Below are 24,017 nucleotides of genomic sequence, written 5' to 3'. Positions count from 1 at the left end.
GAGAGGTATAAAGAAGCCACAAAGGGACTATTATCTACAGCTTCTATTACCACATGCAGTAGTCTTAAACGTAGTCTTAACCTTAATCACTTGGGCCACAAATCAGGGAGGGCAAAAATTGAACGTTATCTTGCCGCTATCAACACGCCTCTAGAGTCTATGTTATCACTTTCCACCAATGTCAAGAGCTGCAACAGGGGGCATCAAACTCTCAGAATCATTATTGGCCGCAGTGTATTGCTAAGCAGCTGCATTGCTACAATGGGAGTGAGCCGCATGGACCGAGTTAATAAAGTTCAGTGAAAACTTGTCTGTGAACAAGAAGGGTTGAAACCTTTAGTATGCTATGTAGGTGCATTATGTCATTTGGAGTAGGCTATAGGTAATTGACTGACGCAAATACCGTTTCTGTTAATGACTTGGACTGGAGCACAGAAATAAATAGGCTACAGGTCATTCAAATTCAGAAACCCTAATTCACGCTGCTAAAATTAAGCAATTCTGGAATGTTTCACAAATTGAGGATGAAATAAATGAGAAATCAGATTATACGTCTCCACCCACAGTTTCTATGTCATAAAAAAAATTCTGTGACCAATTCCCGACCCAAGGTATTGAATATCAAAAATGAATATCTCGATAAATCCCCACAATTATCTTTGATACATGTAAGCACTAAACAGTACTTGAATACAGTTGAATAATTAATGCTTAATAATTCCAAGGAGTTTCAAGTGCTGGAGCTGAAAGGTGGGTCACACATTTGCCCCTGCGTCATGTACTATTTGTGTCTGCAGGCCTTTAAGTCATGTTTAGCCTCACACCCACCAGTATCTCCGATGAGAAGAGAGAGGGAATGGGGAACTGAGGCATGAAGCTGTACTCAGTTAATGGAGGCTTCATGTTAAATTTACTTTACACATTTCTCTCCCCGGCGGAGGGAATATGGACTCAAATTGTGTTTATTTTTATGCGGCTTCTCAAGGGCTGAAATCAACATTTAATTCCTTTGATATGTTTCAAAATCTGATTACTATATAGCGACCATAAAGCACTGATTTGGGACACTCATTGGGAAATTACACCAACTGAAGGATCCCTGGTGACATCAAAGGACAGAAATGTCTATTGGAATCCGTTTGGCTGGCAAGTATCCTTGTGAGAGATGTAGAGGTGCCTGGAGTGGATTTAGTGGTGTCTGTCTCCATGGGGGGCCTGTGGAGCATCCATTAGAGGGAATCACCCATGCACAGGCCTGCTGGAATCCTTAGGCTGTCAGCACTCAGCTCTTCCTGCCATGTTCCATCTACCGTGACATCTGTCTGTCTGTCTACATGCGTCCTGACCACTAAAGGTTCGCTCACTGAAATGCTAAGAGAGAAAAACGACAGGGAGGGAAGAAAACAGAATAACAGATGGGGGAAGGGTTTATCTAGGTGGCCGCTTTCAAAAGTTGACGAGGAGAAGGAGATGGGGGAAGAATCCCAAAGGAGGGGTGGACGGTGGTTTGAACATATATTCCAACTCCTCTCCTCGCTTCAATTGCCAATAGTGTGGTGAGTGTTGTCGCACCAAAAAATAAGATAACGATAATAGATAAAGCTATGTTCAGGCCTTTTACTCACACTGGGAAACTCTAATAGACATTCAGAAGTTCACTTGTCAATATTCCGTCATATACTCCCACCTCAAAGATCCTTCATCAGACAATGCCAGAAGCACTTATCATAAAAAATGGACCTAATTCACTGCAAGCCTCTGCGCTACCTTACCAGCGCAATGGTTCTGTCACGACTTCCGCCGAAGTTGGTCCCTCTCCTTGTTTGGGGGTCGACGTCACCGGCTTTCTAGTCACCACCGATCCATGTTTCATTTTAATTTTGTTTTGTCTTCATTATACACACCTGGTTTCCATTCCATAATCAATGTTACTTATTTAACCCTCTGGCTTCCCTTTCTGTTTTGTGAGTGATAGTCATTGTCATGTGGGTTCGTTCTTTGTGCTCTGGATATTTTGTATTTTATCTTGTTGGAATATTGCTTACATTTTGAGTAAATTCAGATTATTACTCATACCTGTGTCCTGCGCCTGACTCCGCTTATCCATTTACCTAATCGCTGACAGGTTCATCTTCTTAACAAAGGAGCCGTGCAGGGAAATATGTATGCTTAAATGTTCATTTATATGTATGCATTGATATCTATGTCAGCAAACCTCCTCTTTTAATGCTTATCCTAGGTGTTCCAACTTACCTTCCAATGAGTTTCGTGAGCAACGTGACACAGAGCGCTCCAAGTAGGCCACCTATGGCAAATATGGAGACTGTGATGGACCATAGCATGGTGACCATGTCTGCTCCTATGGGTTCTCCGTAGCGCTCCATCCATGTCTGGTTGTAAAATGTCTTTATATACTGTATAGAGAGGAAGATGAAGGAAGTCAGCAACTCAGCAAAAAATATGTTTCTCATTATTCACACAAGGTAAATTATTATTTATTTTCCATCCGATTTCAAGGTAATGTTTACGTAAGCTTTAAAGGTCCATGCTGTTGTTAGTTTTTACTCTGTTTATTTAGAACCTAACGGACAACTAGGAAAAGCTCAAACCAAGTTTATTCACCCAACAGGTCAGACAGCTGAAAAGACAGACATGTTCCCACCAGCACAAGTATTTACACCCCACTTTAGGCGGAGTCTCCTCCTTTTCTCTAAACATTACATCTTTGTTGCTAGGTAGGAAGTTAAGTGATGTGTGTAATAACTGTTCCTTCTCCCTTCATGTGACCTGACCGGACCTCGGCTCTCATTCCTCACTTGTCATGTGTGGTCTCTCTCCGGCACACCTGTCACCATCGTTAAACGCATTATGACACTCACCTGGACGCCATCAACTCCTTGATTAACTGCCCTAGATATGTCACTCCCTTTGGTTCCTTCCCCAGACATCATTGTTTCTGTTTCATGCCTGTGCGTTGTTCATGTTTCTTGTTTAGTATTATGTTTAGTTTCTTGATTAAGTAACTTCTTCGGGGTAGTGGGCAGTATTCGTAAGTTTGGATGAATGAGGTTCCCAAAGTAAACTGCCTTTTACTCAGGCCCAGAAGCTAGGATATGCATATAATTGGTAGCATTGGATAGAAAACACTCTAAAGTTTCTAAAACTGTTAAAATAATGTCTGTGAGTATAACAGAACTGATATGGTAAGCGAAAACCCGAGGATTTTTTGAGCTCAACACTGATTATAATGGCTCTCTATGGAAATATAAAAGGAATACCTTTCAGATTGCAGTTCCTAGGGCTTCCACCAGATGTCAAGTCTTTAGAAAGAGTTTCAGGCTTGTTTTTTGACAAATGAGCTAGAATGTGTCGTTTTTGTAAGTGGCTCCCATTTTGGCTGTAGTGTTTTCACGCGCTTGGATGAGAGTGCGCACTTCGTTATTTATCTCCGGTAATGAATATACTATTTTCTGTCTTAAATGTTATCATTGATTTACATATTAGGGTACCTGAGGATTGATTAGAAATGTTGTTTGACTTGTTTGGACGAGGTTTATTGGTAAATTACGGGATTCATTTGTATGCATTTTGAACGAGGGAAACCGGTGGATTACTGAGTCAAGCGCACCTAATAAACTTACTTTTTGGGATATAAAGTAGGACTTTATCGAAAAAGGACCATTTGTTATGTAGCTGGAACCCTTGTGATTGCAACCAGATGAAGATCTTCAAAGGTAAGTGATTTATTTTAGCGCTATTTCTGACTTTCGTGACACCTCTGCTTGGTTGGAAAAGGTATGTAATGCTTTTGTGCACGGGGCGCTGTCCTCAGATAATTGCATGGTGTGCTTTCGCCGTAAAGCCTTTTTGAAATCTGACAAAGCGGCTGGATTAACAAGAAGTTAAGCTTTTAAATTATGTATGACACTTGTATTTTCATGAATGTTTAATATTACGATTTTTTTTTCCCACGCTCTGCAATTTCACCGGATGTTGGCCAGGTGGGACGGTAGCGTCCCACCTACCCCAAAGAGGACAACTCACTCCCTGAGCTTGCTTCCCGAATCTCAGCACACTCATCACAGAATGACGCCTCCCCAAAGGGAAGCATCAGGGAGTTTTTTGTTTTGGAGGTGATGTCGGGTCTGGGTGTCAGAACCGGAGCTACCTGGGAGACCTCAGCCGTCTTATCGGATTCCCAAGCCTTGGTGGGTTCGACGGGTTCGACGGGTTCCCCTGCCTCGACGGGCTCCCAGGTCTCAGCCGGCTCATCAGGCTCTCACGCTCCAGCTGGAGCGACAGGTTCCCGGCGCCTTAGCAGAGGTGAACGGTCCGCTCCTGATCCCCGGGATCGTCATCTTGGTCGGGGTCCTGCGGCTGGAGCAGCGCGTCGGGGAGGGGGTACTGTCACGTGTGCTCCCTCTCCGGCCTCTAGGTCACCAGGCTGCTCATTATGGCGCACACCATCACCATCGTTACGCGCATTATGACACCTGGACTCCAGCACCACCTTGATTACCTGCCCTATATATGTCACTCCCGTTGGTTCCTTCCCCAGGCGTCATTGTTTCTGTTTCATGTCTGTGCGTTGTTCGTGTTCCTTGTTTTGTATTATGTTTCGTTTATTTAATCACTCACTCCCTGAACTTGCTTCCCGATTCTCAGCGCACTCGTTAAATCAAATCAAATCAAATTTTACTTGTCACATACACATGGTTAGCAGATGTTAATGCGAGTGTAGCGAAATGCTTGTGCTTCTAGTTCCGTTACATCAATAATCCACAGCTATCCACCCGTATCAGTGACCGCAACCATGTGATTGCCTTCTTCCCTCACTTAGTAACTCTCGAAAGCCCATGGCTTGTATCCACCCTTAATTGACTCCACCATATACATTCCTCCTACAAATAACCATTAACTTCTGGTGTAGCAAGTATTTCAAATTTCAACCCAATGCTGTAAATTTAGAAAAATGTGAACGGCACGACACCTAGACAGCAATTATGGGTGAATTCACATATTTGTGTACACTCACCCAATTTAGACTTAAAATTCAAAAAAGCACTTGCACATTTGAGTTCTCTCATTTCAGGTGCTTTGAGAATAACACTATAACTTCAAAAAAGAGAAACCCAGTTGTATCACGTGATTAAAGCTTACGTGTCGGCCACCGTCAAGAGCAATTTACACTTGAAATGTGACCAAAACCTATTCACCTCTCCTGTCTGTCAGGCATTTCACTATTTTCAAAGCTAAACTCCAAGTCTCCAGTATGTCTCTGGCTCTCTCTCACTCTTTCTTATCCTACAACCTTCCATCCCAAAAGGAAGACTTCCTTGACCATTGAACAAGATGACCAGCTTGGCTTCTGGAGGCCTGCAGGTTCATCGTCAGTGGATCCTAACTTCAAACTCTCACACACAGTCCACACCTGAAGGGAACATGAAAGGGAAACGCATGGAAAGCTGGTTTATGGGGAAGTCTAACCAGCCCAAGTGATTTCTATTGACTGTGTGTGTGTGTGTGTGTGTGTGTGTGTGTGTGTGTGTGTGTGTGTGTGTGTGTGTGTGTGTACTATAATTAGCTTAACTATATTCACTGATTTGTGAGCATATAAAAAATGTATGTTAAGAATGTGCTAGAGGGACACAGACGGCTAACTGGATTTAGATACAGGGTGGGAAACGAAGACTGCATGTGTCTGGGGACTATAAGACTGCTCAGGATCCAATTAGCCAACTAAATTGTGATGCAGAAGGACAAATGCCATAGCAGTCATTTTGAGCTCAGACTGAAATAATGAACTAATTAATATATATTTTTAATATTTATGTAGCAAATGTATCACTTGTACAGTTCTTTATTAAAATGTAGTTGTTACATTTGACTGTGTAAACCCTAGCAGTACTACTTATTTCTATGAGACTGAGGGAGATATATAGCATTTAGCAAAAAACATGATTATTTGTCTCTCTGAAACGAAACCATCAAGTGATAGATTTTAAACAAATACATCTGTCATTAAACAAACCCATGCCATGATTAGATAGTGAATAAACACACCAATCTCATTTCTTTAAAAAATAAAAGCTAATTTACCAACATTACTGAAAATGGATATATAGCGTTTTGGAATTAAACTCCTGACCGGAGGGAATAGACCCCACTGGGGCTGTCATGGGCTAGCTACCCATGTTGGCAGTCTCCGACGCTGTTTCAGTATGTTGGAGACACCCGCTAAGTGCTACTGAAAATCAACAAAGGAACATACCCCTAGAGCCTGCGAGAGCTGGGGCGCAAGATGGCTCAACGACTGATCACACGGTTACGGACCCAGGAACGGAAACGACTACGAGTAGGAACACAGCACATGAGACAACCATAACAGCAGCAGGACACACACTTCAGGTGTGCAGCTGTGGTTGGGAGAGAGTAACATTGGCAAGGGGGTTTAGGATCCATCAAGGGAGGAAAAGGTGCTTGGGAGAGCAGAGACAGGGACCTCGCATTGACCAGTACTTCTTACGAAGCAGCCAGTCAAATCAGTCGAATGAAGCACAGCGACGGGACGCAAACCAAAGTTCGCAGAGCATCAGCACCCCTGTAACCGAGGAGGATAACACAAGCACAGAAATGCTGGTGGGTGAACTCACCCAACCACAGAGACCTCTAAAAGAGGAAAAGATCAAAGGGCACAGACCGAGTGTGAAGTGGCCCAAAGCTGTTGAAAAGAGAGAATGGGAAACAATCAACAACGACCTGACAAAAATCTTGGAACAACAGGTAGGAACAGCAGAGAAAAAGCTTGAAAGGATGGGAGACATTATCTACCACTACGGAGAAGAGCGCTTTGGAGTAAACAAAAGGAGAAGTGGCAAGACACCACCCGCACCAGCCAAATCTAGGAGGCAGCAGGAGATCGAGATACTTGTCAGAGAGAGAAGGCAGCTGAGGAAGCAGTGGAAGAAGGCCTCTGATGCAGAGAGAGAAGGTCTCATGCTACTCCAAGCAGACATTAAATGTCGGCTGGCAACCTTGCGAAGAGCGGAAAACTTAAGGAAACTTCGTAGGAAGAAGGAACACTCAAGAACACGGTTCTATAAAAACCCCTTTAAGTTTGTCAAAGATCTCTTTGCAAAGGAAAAGTGCAGATTCCTAAAAACTCCAAAGCCTGAACTGGAAGAACATCTGGAAAAGGTCCACCAGGACATGAAAAGGCATGAGCAGATAATCATCCCACATGACATCCCACCTATTCAATCACCAGAATTCAATCTGGACACTGACCCTCCAAAATGGAGGGAAGTAGAGAACGTTGTCCGAAGAGCAAGAGCGGCCTCGGCTCCTGGGCCTAATGGAATACCATACAAGCTCTACAAGAACGCCCTGGATGTTCTACGCTTTCTTTGGAGGCTCATGAGGATAGTGTGGCAGAAGGAAATAATACCAAAGGCATGGCGAAGGGCTGGTGGTGTGCTAATCCCAAAAGAGAAGGATGCGACAGACATCAGTCAATTCCGAGCAATCTCCCTTCTCAACATCGAAGGGAAGATCATTTTCAGTATAATAGCACAGAGGCTGTCCACTTATCTGGAAAGGAACAAGTACATTGATACATCTGTACAGAAATCAGGCATTCTTGGTTTCTCTGGTTGCCTGGAACATACTAGTATGATTTGGCACCAGATCCAAACAGCTAAGAAAGACAAGAGAGACCTCTATGTCATCTTCCTCGACCTGGCCAATGCCTTTGGCTCAGTTCCCCATGAACTCCTCTGGGTATCCTTCAACATTTTCCACGTACCAGAACCCATCACTACACTGGTAAAGGCCTATTTCCAAGACCTGCAATTGTGTTTCACAACACCTGACTTCACAACAACATGGCAGTGCTTGGAAGTAGGCATAATGGCAGGCTGTACAATTTCTCCTCTGGCCTTCACTATGGCCATGGAAGTCATCATCAGGGCATCGAGATGGGTGGTCGGCGGTGAGAGAACTAAGGAAGGGCTCCGTCTCCCACCTATCCGAGCATACATGGATGACATGACTACACTGACCACCACTGCAGCATGCACCAGGCAGCTACTTGCAAAACTGCAGGATAACATCAAGTGGGCCCGGATGAAAATCAAGCCAAGCAAATCTCGAAGCATCTCCATAGTCAAGGGACAGCTTAAAGATGTGAGGTTCTGCATTGGAGATGACCCGATACCAACGGTGTCTAAGCAACCCATCAAGAGCCTAGGTAGATGGTACAACGAAAGCCTCCGGGATAAAGATCAAGTTCAGCAAGTAAGGCAGGACATCGCCGACGGTCTTGAGAACATCAACAAGACCCTACTGCCTGGGAGGCTCAAGCTTTGGTGCCTACAGTTTGGACTTCTCCCCCGGGCAATGTGGCCACTCACCGTCTATGAGGTCCCAATAACAACAGTGGAGAAGATGGAGCGAACCATTACCTCATACGTGAAGAAATGGCTGGGTGTCCCACGATGCCTGAGTAACATCGGCCTCTATGGCAAAGGGGTCCTTGAACTACCTCTTACAAGTCTAACGGAGGAGTACAAGTGCTCTAAAGTAAGACTTCAGATGACATTGAAGGATTCCAAAGACCAGACCATTAGCAAGGCTGCACCTCCCCTACAAACTGGACAGAAATGGACATCATCCAAGGCTGTGCAGCAAGCAACATCAGCCCTGAGACACCAAGACATTGTGGGGAATATCCAGCATGGAAGAGGAGGCTTTGGCCTGGCAGCAAGCAAACCAACGTTCCATAAGGCAACAACATCTGAACGCAGGAAGCTGGTGGTCGAGGAGGTGCGCAGACAGGAGGAGACTGCAAGAAGTGCAAAGGCTGTCTCTCTTGCTAAACAAGGGCAATGGACGCGGTGGGAAGGCTTGGAGAGGAGAAAGATCAACTGGAGTGAGCTTTGGCAAATGGAGGCAAGCAACATCAGCTTCATCATAAGAGCTGTTTATGATGTGCTTCCATCACCAAAAAATCTACATCAATGGTATGGCGAGGACTCGACCTGCCCCCTCTGCCCAGCTCCAGCGACTCTCAGGCATATAATGACAGGTTGCAAGACCAGCCTCTCACAAGGCCGCTACACCTGGAGGCACAATCAGGTCCTCAAGAGCCTGGCTGCAGCACTTGAGACCAAGAGGAGTGCAACCAATTCATTACCTCCAAAAACAAGCAATCCCGTCAAAACAACAACATTCATCCGGGAGGGACAGAAAAGGCCCAAGTATCCTCCTACGAAGCCAGAAACTGGACACCTAGCCATGGCCCGGGACTGGAAGATGCTTGTCGATATTGGCCAGCAACTAATTTTTCCATCTGAGATTGCTTCTACCAACCTTAGGCCAGACATGGTACTCTGGTCCCCTTCACAAAAGGCTGTGTACATCATAGAGCTCACAGTCACGTGGGAAAACTCTGTTGAAGAGGCCTACGAGCGTAAGAAACTGTGTTACACAGAGTTGGCAGCAGACGCAGCTCAGCGTGGCTGGAATGCAAAAGTCTGGCCAGTTGAAGTGGGATGCAGAGGATTCGTGGCTTCTTCCACCATCAGGTTGCTGAAAGAACTTGGAATCCATGGACAGGCTCTGCGGCAGACCGTCAGAGCAGTTTCTCAAGCAGCTGAAAGAGGCAGCCAGTGGATCTGGATCAAACAGAAGGACCCTTGCTGGGCTATAACTTCATGACCCCCCCACCCCCACCTGCGAACCCAATTCAGATCCCTCCAACTTGAGGGCATATGAGGTATGCGGTCAGCTGTAGGGCTGGCTCAGGGAAGAGGACGCCCCTGCCTTGCATAGTCCCGTGGGACATCTTAATTGGGCATGGGACACAAGCTAAGGCTTGATCACCCGTTAGCTGGCCACCTTTGATGAGGGTGTTTAGTGATTAAAGGCCGAAACACCCACTGATTCGAAGGCACACTACTGAGGATGTGTCCCAAAATTGACATCTTAACCCAGTCTAAGAAATAAACCTCCCATGCCACTCTGTCAACATCACGGCAAATCTCATGTGAGTGCATTCCATCTATTGGCACAATGGACAGTTTTTAACATCTCGTCCCGTGTTTTATGATTCTCACATAAACATCATGTTTATGTTGACTGATCAAAGGGGAGTCATTCTTGTTTACGACATTCTTGGATGAGAGAAGGCATTTAACAAAGCCACAGAATAACGCTGCCTGAAAAGCATTGAAGGAAAATTAAGTCAGAAATTTCAAATTGAAATCAGAAACCTTTCACATTTTCACATGTGAGTTCCAAATATCTCTAACGGGCGCCCCAGCGTGATGTCACAATGCACTCACTGTTCCAAAATGTGATTATTACGCAACAGGACAGTTTACATGTGCAAATATCTATAGGCTGTTTCAACTTGTCAATTTCAAATTATTTTCTAACAAGTTGAATTTTCTAGCAGTTTAAATTGAGGTGTGTTCTGCCTCCTCATTAATTCACATTCAGCTTTGCGGACAACTTATGTTTGAGGCTTTACTGAGCCGGACAAACTTCTCTCTTCGAGGAGAGCCCACCGCACTTCACTCATGTTTGCCAAATCAATATGCATATATTTGTGCAGTCTTGCAAGAATTGAAAATGTTCTTGCTGGTGCTCGCTTTGCCTTCCTTGTTGTTTTTCTTACAAATAATAACTTTGGACATGTCAGCTTTCCAATCAAAGTAAGTTCCTTATTTTCTGTATACTGTGTTGCCTTTACTACTGTAGGCGCATACAGTATGCATGTATGTACAGTTGAAGTCGAAAGTCTACATACACCTGAGCCAAATACATTTAAGTTCTGCCCACAAAGTTTCTATAGGATTGAGGTCAGAGCTTTGTGATGACCACTCCAATACCTTAACTTTGTTGTCCTTAAAATAGATGGCATCATGAGGCAAAATGATGTGGATATATTGAAGCAACGTCTCAACACATCAGTCAGGAAGTTAAAGCTTGATCGCGAACAGGTCTTCCAAATGGACAATGACCCCAAGCATACTTCCAAAGTTGTGGCAAAATGCCTTAAGTACAACAAAGTCAAGGTATTGGAGTGGCCATCACTAAGCCCTGACCTCAATCCCATAGAAAATTTGTGGGCAGAACTGAAAAAGTGTGCGCGAGCAAGGAGGCCTACAAACTTGACTCAGTTACACCAGCTCTGTCAGGAGGAATGAGCTAAAATTCACCCAACTTATTGTGGGAAGCTTGTGGAAGGCTACCCAAAACATTTGACCCAAATTAAACAATTTAAAGGCAATGCAACCAAATACTAACTGAGTGTATGTAAACGTCTGACCCACTGGGAATGTGAAGAAAGAAATAAAAGCTGAAATAAATCACTCTATTATTCTGACATTTCACATTCTTAAAATAAAGTGATGATCCTAACTGACCTAAGACAGGGATGTTTTACTAGGATTAAATATCAGGAATTGTGAAAAACTGAGTTTAAATGCATTTGGCTAAGGTGTATGTAAACTTCTGACTTCAACTGTAGTATGCATGATTGTAGAAACTGTTGCTCCATAAGCCTCGCCTTTTTTGGTGTATTTTACTTGTAATATCTAGGTCGGTCATTTACAACAAAATACTTATCAATCATGATCTGTCTCTAAGACACAGGTTGTTATGGAATTGATGTCCTCCGGAAAAATATTGACTACTGCAGAGGACGTCCCCCTCATTCTAAAACAAATCAAGTTACCTGTGGGACACAGAAAAACAAACACAAAGCCAGCACTGTGTGAACAATGACAAACAAACCAAACAACAAAAGCTGTGTTTTCCGTCTCAAAAGGGATGATGGCTCTCTTCTTCTTGAGTCATGAACAATTTCAAGGGCTACACACATTTCACACTTGTTCCCATCAAAGTGGAGAATTAGAGGCCCAGAAAATCTCTGGGCCTGTGCCAGTACAATACACCAGTAAATCAACACTATTTTTCTGCCAGTTGGTATAGCTCCCTTGTGATGTCTTGCTTATGTGCCAAATAGAAGAATTAGGAAATCCTAAGGCTAGCAGACAGAAATTCTCTAAGACTGAAATACCATTCACCTACAGTACCTAAAAAGAAAAGGTGATGGCATCTCCCAAGAAGACTGCAACAACATATGTTTTTTTCTAATGCATAGGTTAATATAATTAAGAGCTGGTGCATTTGGACCTCAATCGGTCTTTGCCAAAGCTTTTTCCACTCACCTCCCTCTGCTAGATTCTAGTCTCTGACTGAAAATCTCACTTCTGGAGTTTTGTGGTCAAATATATCAGAACAATTTCTCAAAACCCCAAAACAGCTCCAGACAGAGAGGGAGATAATTTTCTGAACTTTCCATCTATAATTTAGATTTAATTAGGAGAAAGTCAAGATACTTGGAAGAAACTCTTCAGAGGAGAATTTGTGGTCATCGGGTACATTAATAGCCCACATGACAGGACATTACGTACAACATTAGAGTGCAACACAGGAGGTTGGTGGTACCTTAATTGGGGAGAACAGGCTCGTGGTAATGGCTGGAGTGGAATCATTGGAATGGTATCAAAAACATCAAACACATGGTTTCCAGGTGTGTGATGCCATTCCATTTGCACAGTTCCGGCCATTATTATGAGCCGCTCACCCATCAGCAACCTCCTGTGAAAGTGCATTCATTAAAGCATTCATGAAAGGGGACGAAAGGAGCTCAGAAGGGTTGGTGGTGCCTAATTGGACAGGGTGAACAAAGTGGCAACCCTCCTCTGCTGTTCCTGTACACTCTTAGGGTTTTCACATGTAGTCCTCTTAAAATATATATATATATATACACACACTGCTCAAAAAAATAAAGGGAACACTTAAACAACACAATGTAACTCCAAGTCAATCACACTTCTGTGAAATCAAACTGTCCACTTAGGAAGCAACACTGATTGACAATAAATTTCACATGCTGTTGTGCAAATGGAATAGACAAAAGGTGGAAATTATAGGCAATTAGCAAGACACCCCCAATAAAGGAGTGGTTCTGCAGGTGGTGACCACAGACCACTTCTCAGTTCCTATGCTTCCTGGCTGATGTTTTGGTCACTTTTGAATGCTGGCGGTGCTTTCCCTCTAGTGGTAGCATGAGACGGAGTCTACAACCCACACAAGTGGCTCAGGTAGTGCAGCTCATCCAGGATGACACATCAATGCGAGCTGTGGCAAGAAGGTTTGCTGTGTCTGTCAGCATAGTGTCCAGAGCATGGAGGCGCTACCAGGAGACAGGCCAGTACATCAGGAGACGTGGAGGAGGCTGTAGGAGGGCAACAACCCAACAGCAGGACCTCTCCCTCCGCCTTTGTGCAAGGAGGAGCAGGAGGAGCACTGCCAGAGCCCTGCAAAATGACCTCCAGCAGGCCACAAATGTGCATGTGTCTCCTCAAACGGTCAGAACAGACTCCATGAGGGTGGTAATGAGGGCCCGACGTCCACAGGTGGGGGTTGTGCTTACAGCCCAACACCGTGCAGGACGTTTGGCATTTGCCAGAGAACACCAAGATTGGCAAATTCGCCACTGGCGCCCTGTGCACAGATGAAAGCAGGTTCACACTGAGCACATGTGACAGACGTGACAGAGTCTGGAGGTGCCGTGGAGAACGTTCTGCTGCCTGCAACATCCTCCAGCATGACCGGTTTGGCGGTGGGTCAGTCATGGTGTGGGATGGCATTTCTTTGGGGGGGGCGCACAGCCCTCCATGTGCTCGCCAGAGGTAGCCTGACTGCCATTAGGTACCAAGATGAAATCTTCAGACCCTTTGTGAGACCATATGCTGGTGCGGTTGGCCCTGGGTTCCTCCTAATGCAACACAATGCTAGACCTCATGTGGCTGGAGTGTGTCAGCAGTTCCTGCAAGAGGAAGGCATTGATGCTATGGACTGGCCCGCCCACATCTGGGACATCATGTCTCGCTCCATCCACCAACGCCACGTTACACCACAGACTGTCCAGGATTTGGCGGATGCTTTAGTCCAGGTCTGGGAGGGGATCCCTCAGGAGACCATCCGCCACCTCATCAGGAGCATGCCCAGGCGTTTTAGGGAGGTCGTACAGGCACGTGGAGGCCACACACACTACTGAGCCTCATTTTGACTTGTTTTAAGGACATTACATCAAAGTTGGATCCGCCTGTAGTGTGGTTTTCCACTTTAATTATGAGTGTGACTCCAAATCCAGACCTCCATGGGTTGATAAATTTGATTTCCATTGATAATTTTTGTGTGATTTTGTTAAGTATTTAATAAGAATATTTAATTCATTCAGATCTAGGATGGGTTATTTTAGTGTACATACACCTTAGCCAAATATATTTAAACTACTATTTTTTCACAATTCCTGACATTTAATCCTGGTAAAAAATTCCCTGGTCAGTTAGGATCACCACTTTATTTTGAGAATGTGAAATGTCGGAATAATAATAGAGAATGATTTATTTCAGCTTTTATTTCTTTCATGACATCCCCAGTGGGTCAGAAGTTTACATACACTCAATTAGTATTGGATAGCATTGCCTTTAAATTGTATAACTTGGGTCAAACGTTTCGGGTAGCCTTCCACAAGCTTCCCACAGTAAGTTGGGTGAATTTTGGCCCATTCCTCCTGACAGAGTCGGTGTAACTAAGTCAGGTTTGAGGGCCTCCTTGCACGTACACGCTTTTTCAGTTCTGCTCACAAATTTTCTGTAGGATTAAGGTCAGGGCTTTGTGATGGCCACTCCAATACCTTGACTTTGTTGTCCTTAAGCCATTTTGCCATAACTTTAGAAGTATGCTTGGGGTCATTGTCCATTTGGAAGACCCATTTGCGACCAAGCTTTAACTTCCTGACCGAAGTCTTGAGATGTTGCTTCAATATATCCACATAATTTTGCTTGCTCATGATGCCATCTATTTTGTGAAGTACACCAGTCCCTCTTGCAGCAAAGCACCCCCACAACATGATGTTGCCACCCCCGTGCTTCATGGTTGGGATGGTGTTCTTTGGCTTGCAAGCCTCCCCCTTTTTCCTCTAAACATAACGATGGTCATTATGGCCAAACAGTTCTATTTTTGTTTCATCAGACCAGAGGACATTTCTCAAAAAGGTATGATCTTTGTCCCCATGTGAAGTTGCAAACCATAGTTTTGTTTTTTTATGGCGGTTTGGAGCAGTGGCTTCTTCCTTGCTGAGCGGCCTTTCAGGTTATGTTGATATAGGACTCGTTTTACTGTGGATATAGATACTTTTGTACCCATTTCCTCCAGCATCTTCACAAGGTCCTTTGCTGTTGTTCTGGGATTGATTTGCACTTTCGCACCAAAGTACATTCACCTCTAGGAGACAGAGCACGTCTCCTTCCTGAGCGGTATGACGACTGCATGTTCACATGGTGTTTATACGTGCACTACTGTGACGACCCTCCCACTCTGTCTGCCGTATTCTGTCTTTGTTCTTGTTTCCTTATTAGGATGCCGGTGGGCGGAGTTGGGAGGGTCGTCAGCTTCATGGGAAACACCTGGGCCAGGTGTCTCCCAGGATAAATAGACCTCTTCCACATTCATGGAGGAGACTCTCTCCATGCAGACACCTTTGTAGATTGTGTTGTGGTTCTTGGTGGCCGGCCGTTTGTTTGTTTGTTTGTTTGTTTGTTTGTTTGTTTGTTTGCTTGCTTGCGTTGGCACCTTTCAACACCCTGCATTATCACATTCATGCATGTAAAACACTCACTTACATTACTGATTACACACACCATTATATATTTTCCTTAGTTGCTTTAGTTAATAAAGATATATTTTTGTTACTCCTTATCTCCAAGTTGTCTCCCTTTGTTGCGGGCTTTGAGCCGGTTCATGACAAGTGGGAGCTCGTCCGGGATCTTTGAACTATTGGTTTGGGAGACCGTGGAGGTACGTGTTTGGTTTGCATATTGAGTTTGATAGGCCCAGTATTGGTTGCCTTTGTTGTTTGGTTTGTGTGCTGCGTTGGAGAGATAATGGTTAGTTTCCAGGCCCTGCCTAGCCTGGAAACAATTGTTCTACTTTCTGTTGGGAAGTCAGTCTGAGGAGGTGAGTAAATCTGCTGTGTACCTCGGTAGGAGATTTGTGTAGGGTAGTGGAACTTGCTACCCGGAGCTATAGCCTTTTTCCCCTGATAGGCTTAGCGACGTGTTTCAATTTTGGACATGTTGGGCATGGTTAAATGTTTGTTATTTTTGTGTGGTGTCTGTGGACTGAGCAGTTGTCTCGGGGGCACATCCGTGGCTTGGTGGAATTTGCCAGCATGCTGGGGAGTTCTATTTCCTTGCCAGCGGGCTACAGTGCGTAAATACCCACCGCAAATCTGCACGAAGACTAGGGTTGAGTTATTGTAGGTTTTGGGGAAGCTCCGTATCTCATCTCTCTTCTGTGGTGCTCAGGGTGATTGTCATTTCTCTGGTTGTCTGATGTGCTCAGCAGAGGGGTTGAGCAAGATTATTTACTTATGACTATGGTGTCTCATGTTGACAAGTTCATTTGCTTTCCATCAGAGGAACTGTAAGAATTATGTACTAAAGAACAGCTGTTGAAGATCGCTGAACACTACAAGGTTAAATGATTAAAATTAGTGAAATTCTGTTTCGTTGGAAGTGACTATGAATCGTTGGAAGTGACTATGAATCGTTGGAAGTGACTATGAATCGTTGGGAGTTGTACAAATTAAGAAGGACCCTGATGTTCTTTTCGTTGGAGTTTGTAGCTGTTGGTCTTTTGTGCCATGTTCCTGAATGTTTACGTGACTGACCATTGTTTCGGGTTGTCATGTTCTATCTTTCCTGTCTGTTCCCTCCTGGTCTTGTGTTCTTTCCTCTTAAATATTGCTTCCTATGCGCAAAGGTTGCTGAGGTCTGGGGAGGAGGAGGTTGGTTGGTGCAGGTGGTGTGAACACATAACCCCTCGTCAATTTGGGACGCAGAGGCTGTGTCAATTTGGGACGCAGAGGCTGTGTCAATTTGGGACGCAGAGGCTGTGTCAATTTGGGACGCAGAGGCTGTGTCAATTTGGGACGCAGAGGCTGTGTCAATTTGGGACGCAGAGGCTGTGTCAATTTGGGACGCAGAGGCTGTGTCAATTTGGGACGCAGAGGCTGTGTCAATTTGGGACGCAGAGGCTGTGTCAATTTGGGACGCAGAGGCTGTGTCAATTTGGGACGCAGAGGCTGTGTCAATTTGGGACGCAGAGGCTGTGTCAATTTGGGACGCAGAGGCTGTGTCAATTTGGGACGCAGAGGCTGTGTCAATTTGGGACGCAGAGGCTGTGTCAATTTGGGACGCAGAGGCTGTGTCGTTGTTCCGGGGCCCTTGTTGATCCCCGGTTTTATGGGGGGGAATGTGACGACCCTCCCACTCTGTCTGCCGTATTCTGTCTTTGTTCTTGTTTCCTTATTAGGATGCCGGTGGGTGGAGTTGGGAGGGTCGTTAGCTTCATGGGAAACACCTGGGCCAGGTGTCTCCCAGGATAAATAGACCTCTTCCACATTCATGGAGGAGACTCTCTCCATGCAGACACCTTTGTAGATTGTGTTGTGGTTCTTGGTGGCCGTTTGTTTGTTTGCGTTGGCACCTTTCAACACCCTGCATATCACATTCATGCATGCAAAACACTCACTTACACTACTGATTACACACACCATTGTATATTTTCCTTAGTTGCTTTAGTTAAAGATATATTTTTGTTACTCCTTATCTCCAAGTTGTCTCCCTTTGTTACGGGCTTTGAGCCGGTTCGTGACACTACTGTTTGTACAGATGAACATGATACCGTCAGGCGTTTGGAAATTGCTCCCAAGAATAAACCAGACTTGTGGAGGTCTACAATATTTCTTTGAGGTCTTGACTGATTTCTTTTGATTTTCCCATGATGTCAAGCAAAGGGGCACTGAGTTTGAAGGTCGGCCTTGAAATGTATCCACAGGTACACCTCCAATTGACTCAAATTATGCCAAATAGCCTATCAGAAGCTTCTAAAGCCATGACATAATTTTCTGGAATTTCTAAGCTGTTTAAAGGCAGTCAACTTAGTGTATGTAAACTTCTGACCCACTGGAATTGTGATACAGTGAATTATAAGTGAAATAATCTGTAAACAATTGTTGGAAAAATTACTTGTGTCATGCACAAAGTAGATGTCCTAACCGACAATTGATCGGTGCCTTCAAATCTTTGGTATGACTTACTATCATATATGGCCATACAAATTTATAAGGGAAGGTCGAGCCGATGACCTCATTTCAAGATGGCTGCTACCTACAGTCCGGTTAGTGTAGTGAAACAAACTAAATAAACACGTAATACGTTGATAGACACCGAACCCCAGGACTCCGTTGATACACTCCGAAAACCGGGACTTCACAGATCATGAGGATATCTTATTTGTCTGCATGTGACCTACCGTTATTGATCACCAGCCCCGACCGAGAGTCAAATGTTTATTTTACACAACGTTTTCACCAAATATCTTACAAGGTAAGCTTCGATTTCGTCAATGTTATCTGGTGATGTATGACTTAATGGCAACATGTCCACCGAGTGACTATATCTATGCGTATCAAAAATATGATCTTGCCTGCTTACGCACTGTACTTATCCATATCCTCTGTATGTCCCCCAACACCATCGCAATGTTTGCAAGAGGTTGTTTTTGTAAAAATAAATTATAGTGAACAATAACCTTTAGGCACACCCAGTGTGAAAAAAATAGTGAAATTACCACATTCGGACACTTTGGGGAGGTTGAAAGCACACTCGAACGTACCCTGGATACCCCATAACACCACCACAATGTTTGAGTGAGGTTGATATAGTTGAAAGTGTGTTTTTATAGTGAACAAATAGCATTTATGGATTGCAAATATGTAATAGCACTGGAATTTTCACATTTACAGACATACGCCACTTTGGAGAGGTTTAGGGAAACTTGGACATTTCCCGTGACCACATCTGACACAAAATCTACATTTGCCATTACATTTAACTTAAGGTATAGGGGGCAGCATTTTCACTTTTGGATAAATAGCGTGCCCAATTTCATCTTCCTGCTACTCATGCCAAGAATATAAAATATGTATATTATTAGTAGATTTGGATAGAAAACACTGAAGTTTCTAAAACTGTTTGAATCATGTCTGTGAGTATAACAGAACTTATGTTGCGTAGCAGGCAAAACCCAGAGGACTAACTGTTCAGATGTTTTTTTTTTTGAGGTCTCTGTCCGTTCACTGACTTTTCATTGGGAAACGATATTTCTTAGGAACTTGTTTCCAGTTCCTACCACTTCCACTGGATGTCACCAGTCTTTGGAATTTGGTTGAGGTTATTCCTTTGTGCAATGAAGAAGTAAGGCCATCTAGGAACTGCGTAACACTGTTGAGAGTTGCGCAAGACTTGAAAAGTAGCTTGGTTTGTTGTCTTCCTGTATTGAACACAGATAGACCTGTCTTCAATTTGATCGATTATTAACATTTAAAAATACCTAAAGTTGTATTACAAAAGTAGTTTGAAATGTTTTGGCAAAGTTTACAGGCAACTTTGAAATATTTTGTAGTGGCGTTGCGCAATTTGGAAGCTGTTTTTTTCTGGATCAAACGCGCCAAATAAATGGACATTTTGGATATATATGGAAGGAATTAATCGAACATAAGGACCAGTTGTGATGTTTATGGGACATATTGGAGTGCCAACAAAAGAAGCTCGTCAAAGGCATGTTTTATATTTTATTTCTGCGTTTTGTGTAGCGCCTGCAGTGTTGAAATATGCTACCCTCTTTGTTTACTGTTGTGCTATCATCAGATAATAGCTTCTTATGCTTTCACCGAAAAGCCTTTTTAAAATCTGACATGTTGGCTGGATTCACAACGAGTGTAGCTTTAATTTTACATGTGTGATTTAATGAAAGTTTGATTTTTATATCATTTTATTTGAATTTGCCACGCTGCATTTTCCCTGGCTTTTGGCCAAGTGGGACGCAAGCGTCCCCTATACCATAAGAAGTTAAGAGGTTTTAAGTAACCATCTGTCTTATGTAACCATACCACACGTAACATATCATACTAATTTGAGTGTCCCGGATTTAAGTTTACTATGTTACGTCTAGTCTATTAGACCAGTCCATGTATTCACTGACCTTGCCTTTGAATTATGACTTTTTTCCTGACTTTTGCCAGTTCACTTCATCTATTTTGGGGTCCGAGTTCTCTTTGAATATACATTGCTATGTCGAGAAAGGAACCAAGATATTTGTACCAAAATTCACTCAATGAACACTGTATATCTCCTTACATTTTGGAAGATAATAGATTCCATTTATTTAAAATACATAATTATAATCAGAAGAGACTATTAGCATGTAAATATTATTGGTAACAGAATAAATAGCAGAAGAACACCGTCTGAAGTCATTACAGCCGATCTGCCAACTTCTGTCTGTAATGTCCGAACCGTTTGGGCCACACACTAATATGACCCTCTGTGCAAAGGTGCGATTCTCATGGACATGTACATATTAGTATTTTTGCTCTAGGACGCCCACAGGCCTTACAAGAATCGTCTGAAGGTCCCCGAGTACCAGTTGGGAAAAATGAATGGAACTACTGTATATGCAGTATGGAGACTGTTTAATGCCAAAAATATGGGGTTAAATACATGTTAAATACAAACTTATGTTTTCTGATCTCTCAGATATAGGAGACCCTTGATATTTTTTGAGACTGTTATTCAATGCAGGGGGGGGGGTTCCATCAAAACATTTTTTTAAATATATTTTGGGATACTTAAAAAAAAATCAAAATAATTTAGCTAAATGGTCCTTGGTATGACCTTAAAACAATTCCATATACTGTAACTTATTAGAACCCCCACCCAACCCCTGGCATAGACAGGGCTTAGACTCTGATGGGTTAAGTAGCCCATCATATGAATGTGGGTACAAAGCTGGATACCGGTAAACCTATGGCATATGGGTTAATTAGCCGGGTAGGTAGGATCAGATGATAAGATGATGTCCTTACCATTTTTTGTGAGTAAAGAAACAAAAATTGTGTGTGTGTGTGTTTTTGGAGGGTTGTGGCAGACCCAATAAACAAAACAAAAACGATGATAATTACTGAGCTTTGTCCATTTACTTTTGTCGAGCATGGATGGGCAATCTAATCTGGGCCTTGTTTCCTTGCTGCGATGGAACTTAAGCATTACTATGAGTGTACAAGATACTTCGTTATTTACGAGCCAATTTTTTAAATAGTGTTTCCCAAACAAGCACAGAGTGAACCTGTAAGTGCCACAGCTAAAAGCATCGTTGGGGCCGTGTTTGGTTTTTCACATGATTCCGTTGGGGGAGCTGTCCAGCTCACTAGTGCTGAAATCGTTGGGGGAGCTGTCCAGCTCACTTGTACTGAAATCGATGCAGCTTGCATCATATGAAAACACAACTAATAGCCCACATGAAACGTAGGATAGACCTATACATTTCACAGAATTGTTTTTATGAATTAAAATAAATAACACCATAATCTACATTTTCGTCATGTAATGTTCAATGATTTCAAGATTTGAACCTAGGGCGTCTTCTTGCCTCCACAGTGCTTTTAGCACACTGCACTTCAATAGATCTGTCGTCTCCGATAGTTTCCTTTTATACAGTAACTAACACTCTACATCACACATTTTGGTTTTTAAGTATCTCCTCTCGTGGGAGTCTGTATTTTTTAAGAATAGCCCCATCATTGTGAGTCTGCAATGAGCTCAGTTTGGTGCGAATATGCGCATTTTATATACACCAACCGACTGCGTGGATGGATAATTTGAAATACACAGTATTCGGAAAGTATTCCGACCCCTTGACTTTTTCCACATTTTGTTACGTTACAGCCTTATTCACAAATGTATTAAATCGTTTTTTTCCCTGATCAATCTACACATAACACCCCATAATGACAAAGCAAAAACAGGTTTTTAAAATTTGTGTGCCTATATTTTTTACATTTTGACTATTTTTGTTCTTTGGATTATATACGAGGATTCAGCACCCGATCTAAGTTTATATAAAGTGGAGTCAAGCACGTTGTTTATCTTTTCATGAAATATTACATTATATAGATCCTATAAATTACCCAAATTAAACATGTATCATCATATGATCATGCCCATTCACACAAAACACATAAATTGTTTTAGAATTATATCTTCTGAGGTAAGGCAGAAAAGAAGCCTAACAACGCACTTTGGCTGCTCTACAAGTGGTCTGGATCACTTATAGATGAGCATAAGTTTTTAAGAGCCACTTTACTAACGAAGTCTCTGAGAAACACATTGGTTACGAAAGATACACTGTACATCATAATATGGTTCTAACGATGATCCTAATGCTACGAAGGCTCTGGGAAATGAGGCCCTGGTCCATTTCCCAAATGATGGGAGTCCCATAGGATCGCAGTTTAGAATATGAACCATTTTACAACTGTATCTAAAGTAACCCGTTAAAAGTTGAGCCATTAAAGTACAGCTGGTCTATTAGACTTCATGTTTTTTTTGTTTTTTTAAGAGTGATAACAAGGTGTCACACAAGGGAAAATCAATGTTAGGTGATGCCAATAGCTACAAGAGTATGTCCAAGGTGACACAATAAATCGACTCACCAGTGCAGGAGCGTTGACGACAGACAGGTTGTAGCCATAGAGATAAGATGACCCAAGGGCACCAAAGAACGCTGCATTCACCAGACAGGCAGTGATGCGCTGTGGCTAAAAAAAACACATACCACATTAAAGCCATTTCAGAAGTCATGTCATTGTACAGTTGCATTTCATATACAATCAAGGTCAGAGTGAGACCCAGGCAAATTCTTACAAGGACAATCCATTGATGTATCTGGGCCTCCCCGTATGGCCTAGAGAGAGAATGTTACTGCTTCAAAAACAACCATCAGGTCAATTCAATGCCAACATGTGCAATGTGACAAGGGTTAAGGCATGTTGAGTAGACAGATCAGCTGTATGTGTATGAGAATAAAATATTGCAATATTGTAGTACTGTGACAGGATACAGTGTACCCCCCCCATAGGGATTATTAAACCTTGCAGCTTTTACAAACATATCCAGTTATAGCTAAATATAGCACAGTTAGCCTAAACCTCTTCATTATATTGTTCTCAATTTAATCAGTGGATCATTAGGCTACATCACAACCTTTTGGCTTCTTAATCATTCTGGGTAACCCACTCCTTACAGCCATATTGGGGGGTGGCAGGTAGCCTAGTGGTTAGAGTTTTAGGCCAGTAACTGAAAGGTTGCTGGATCGAATCCCCGAGCTGACAAGGTAAAAATCTGTTCTTCTGAACAAGGCAGTTAACCCACTGTTCCCTGGTAGGATAATACCATAATTATAATAATAATTTGTTCTTAACTAACATGCCTAGTTAAATAAAAAAAGAATGTTTGAAATCCCTATAGAGATTAAACAACTGCAAACTAATCCTAACAGTGGATGAGTCACTCTTTTGATTATTGCACAGGTACAATAGATTTGTGGTTATATATTTATCTTCGAATAATACAAATGAAAATGTTCCTCACAGTCATCCGATCAGCAAGTGAAACCCCAGAGAAATGTTTGCAGCAAATCAAATCGTTGCTCCTCTGTTTTTGACTGAACTCAAATGAAATTCCTACACCTTAATCTCCAAGAACAATACTCATCTACTGTATGAGCAGAAATATGTCTGCATCTCATGAGGATGAATGGATTTAGATCCGAGGTTAAAATGCATTGTATCATTCACCAAGGCAACCAGTCTCTACTGTGGGTGACTCAATAAGACCAAGGCACAGTGTAGTACAAAGAGCCATTGTGAGGAAGGAGGAGAGTGGTAACAAGTGCACTTGGGCTAATATTTCAATTGGATCTAACAGAGAATTTCTAGATGTGTTTGGAATTCAATTACATTCCAATAGGTT

At 42.9% G+C, this 24,017-nt stretch overlaps 1 protein-coding gene across 1 annotated transcript in view; it reads right to left on the bottom strand.

Annotated features, from left to right (window-relative positions):
* slc2a9l2 (solute carrier family 2 member 9, like 2) overlaps positions 1-24,017 on the bottom strand; it is a 201,274-nt gene that overhangs the window by 158,382 nt on the left and 18,875 nt on the right. Inside the window, exons 3-4 of the mRNA XM_024401572.1 lie at positions 22,700-22,804; positions 2,254-2,414 (exon numbers count right to left, since the gene is read on the bottom strand). Of these exons, the coding sequence (XP_024257340.1) occupies positions 2,254-2,414; positions 22,700-22,804 (266 nt within the window). The remainder of the gene's footprint in view (positions 1-2,253; positions 2,415-22,699; positions 22,805-24,017) is intronic.

Source organism: Oncorhynchus tshawytscha, linkage group LG02 (assembly GCF_018296145.1).
Source record: "Oncorhynchus tshawytscha isolate Ot180627B linkage group LG02, Otsh_v2.0, whole genome shotgun sequence".
NCBI classification, from domain to species: domain Eukaryota; kingdom Metazoa; phylum Chordata; class Actinopteri; order Salmoniformes; family Salmonidae; genus Oncorhynchus; species Oncorhynchus tshawytscha.
Note: the sequence above shows the minus strand (reverse complement) of the source record. Positions and strands in the feature narration are given on the sequence as shown.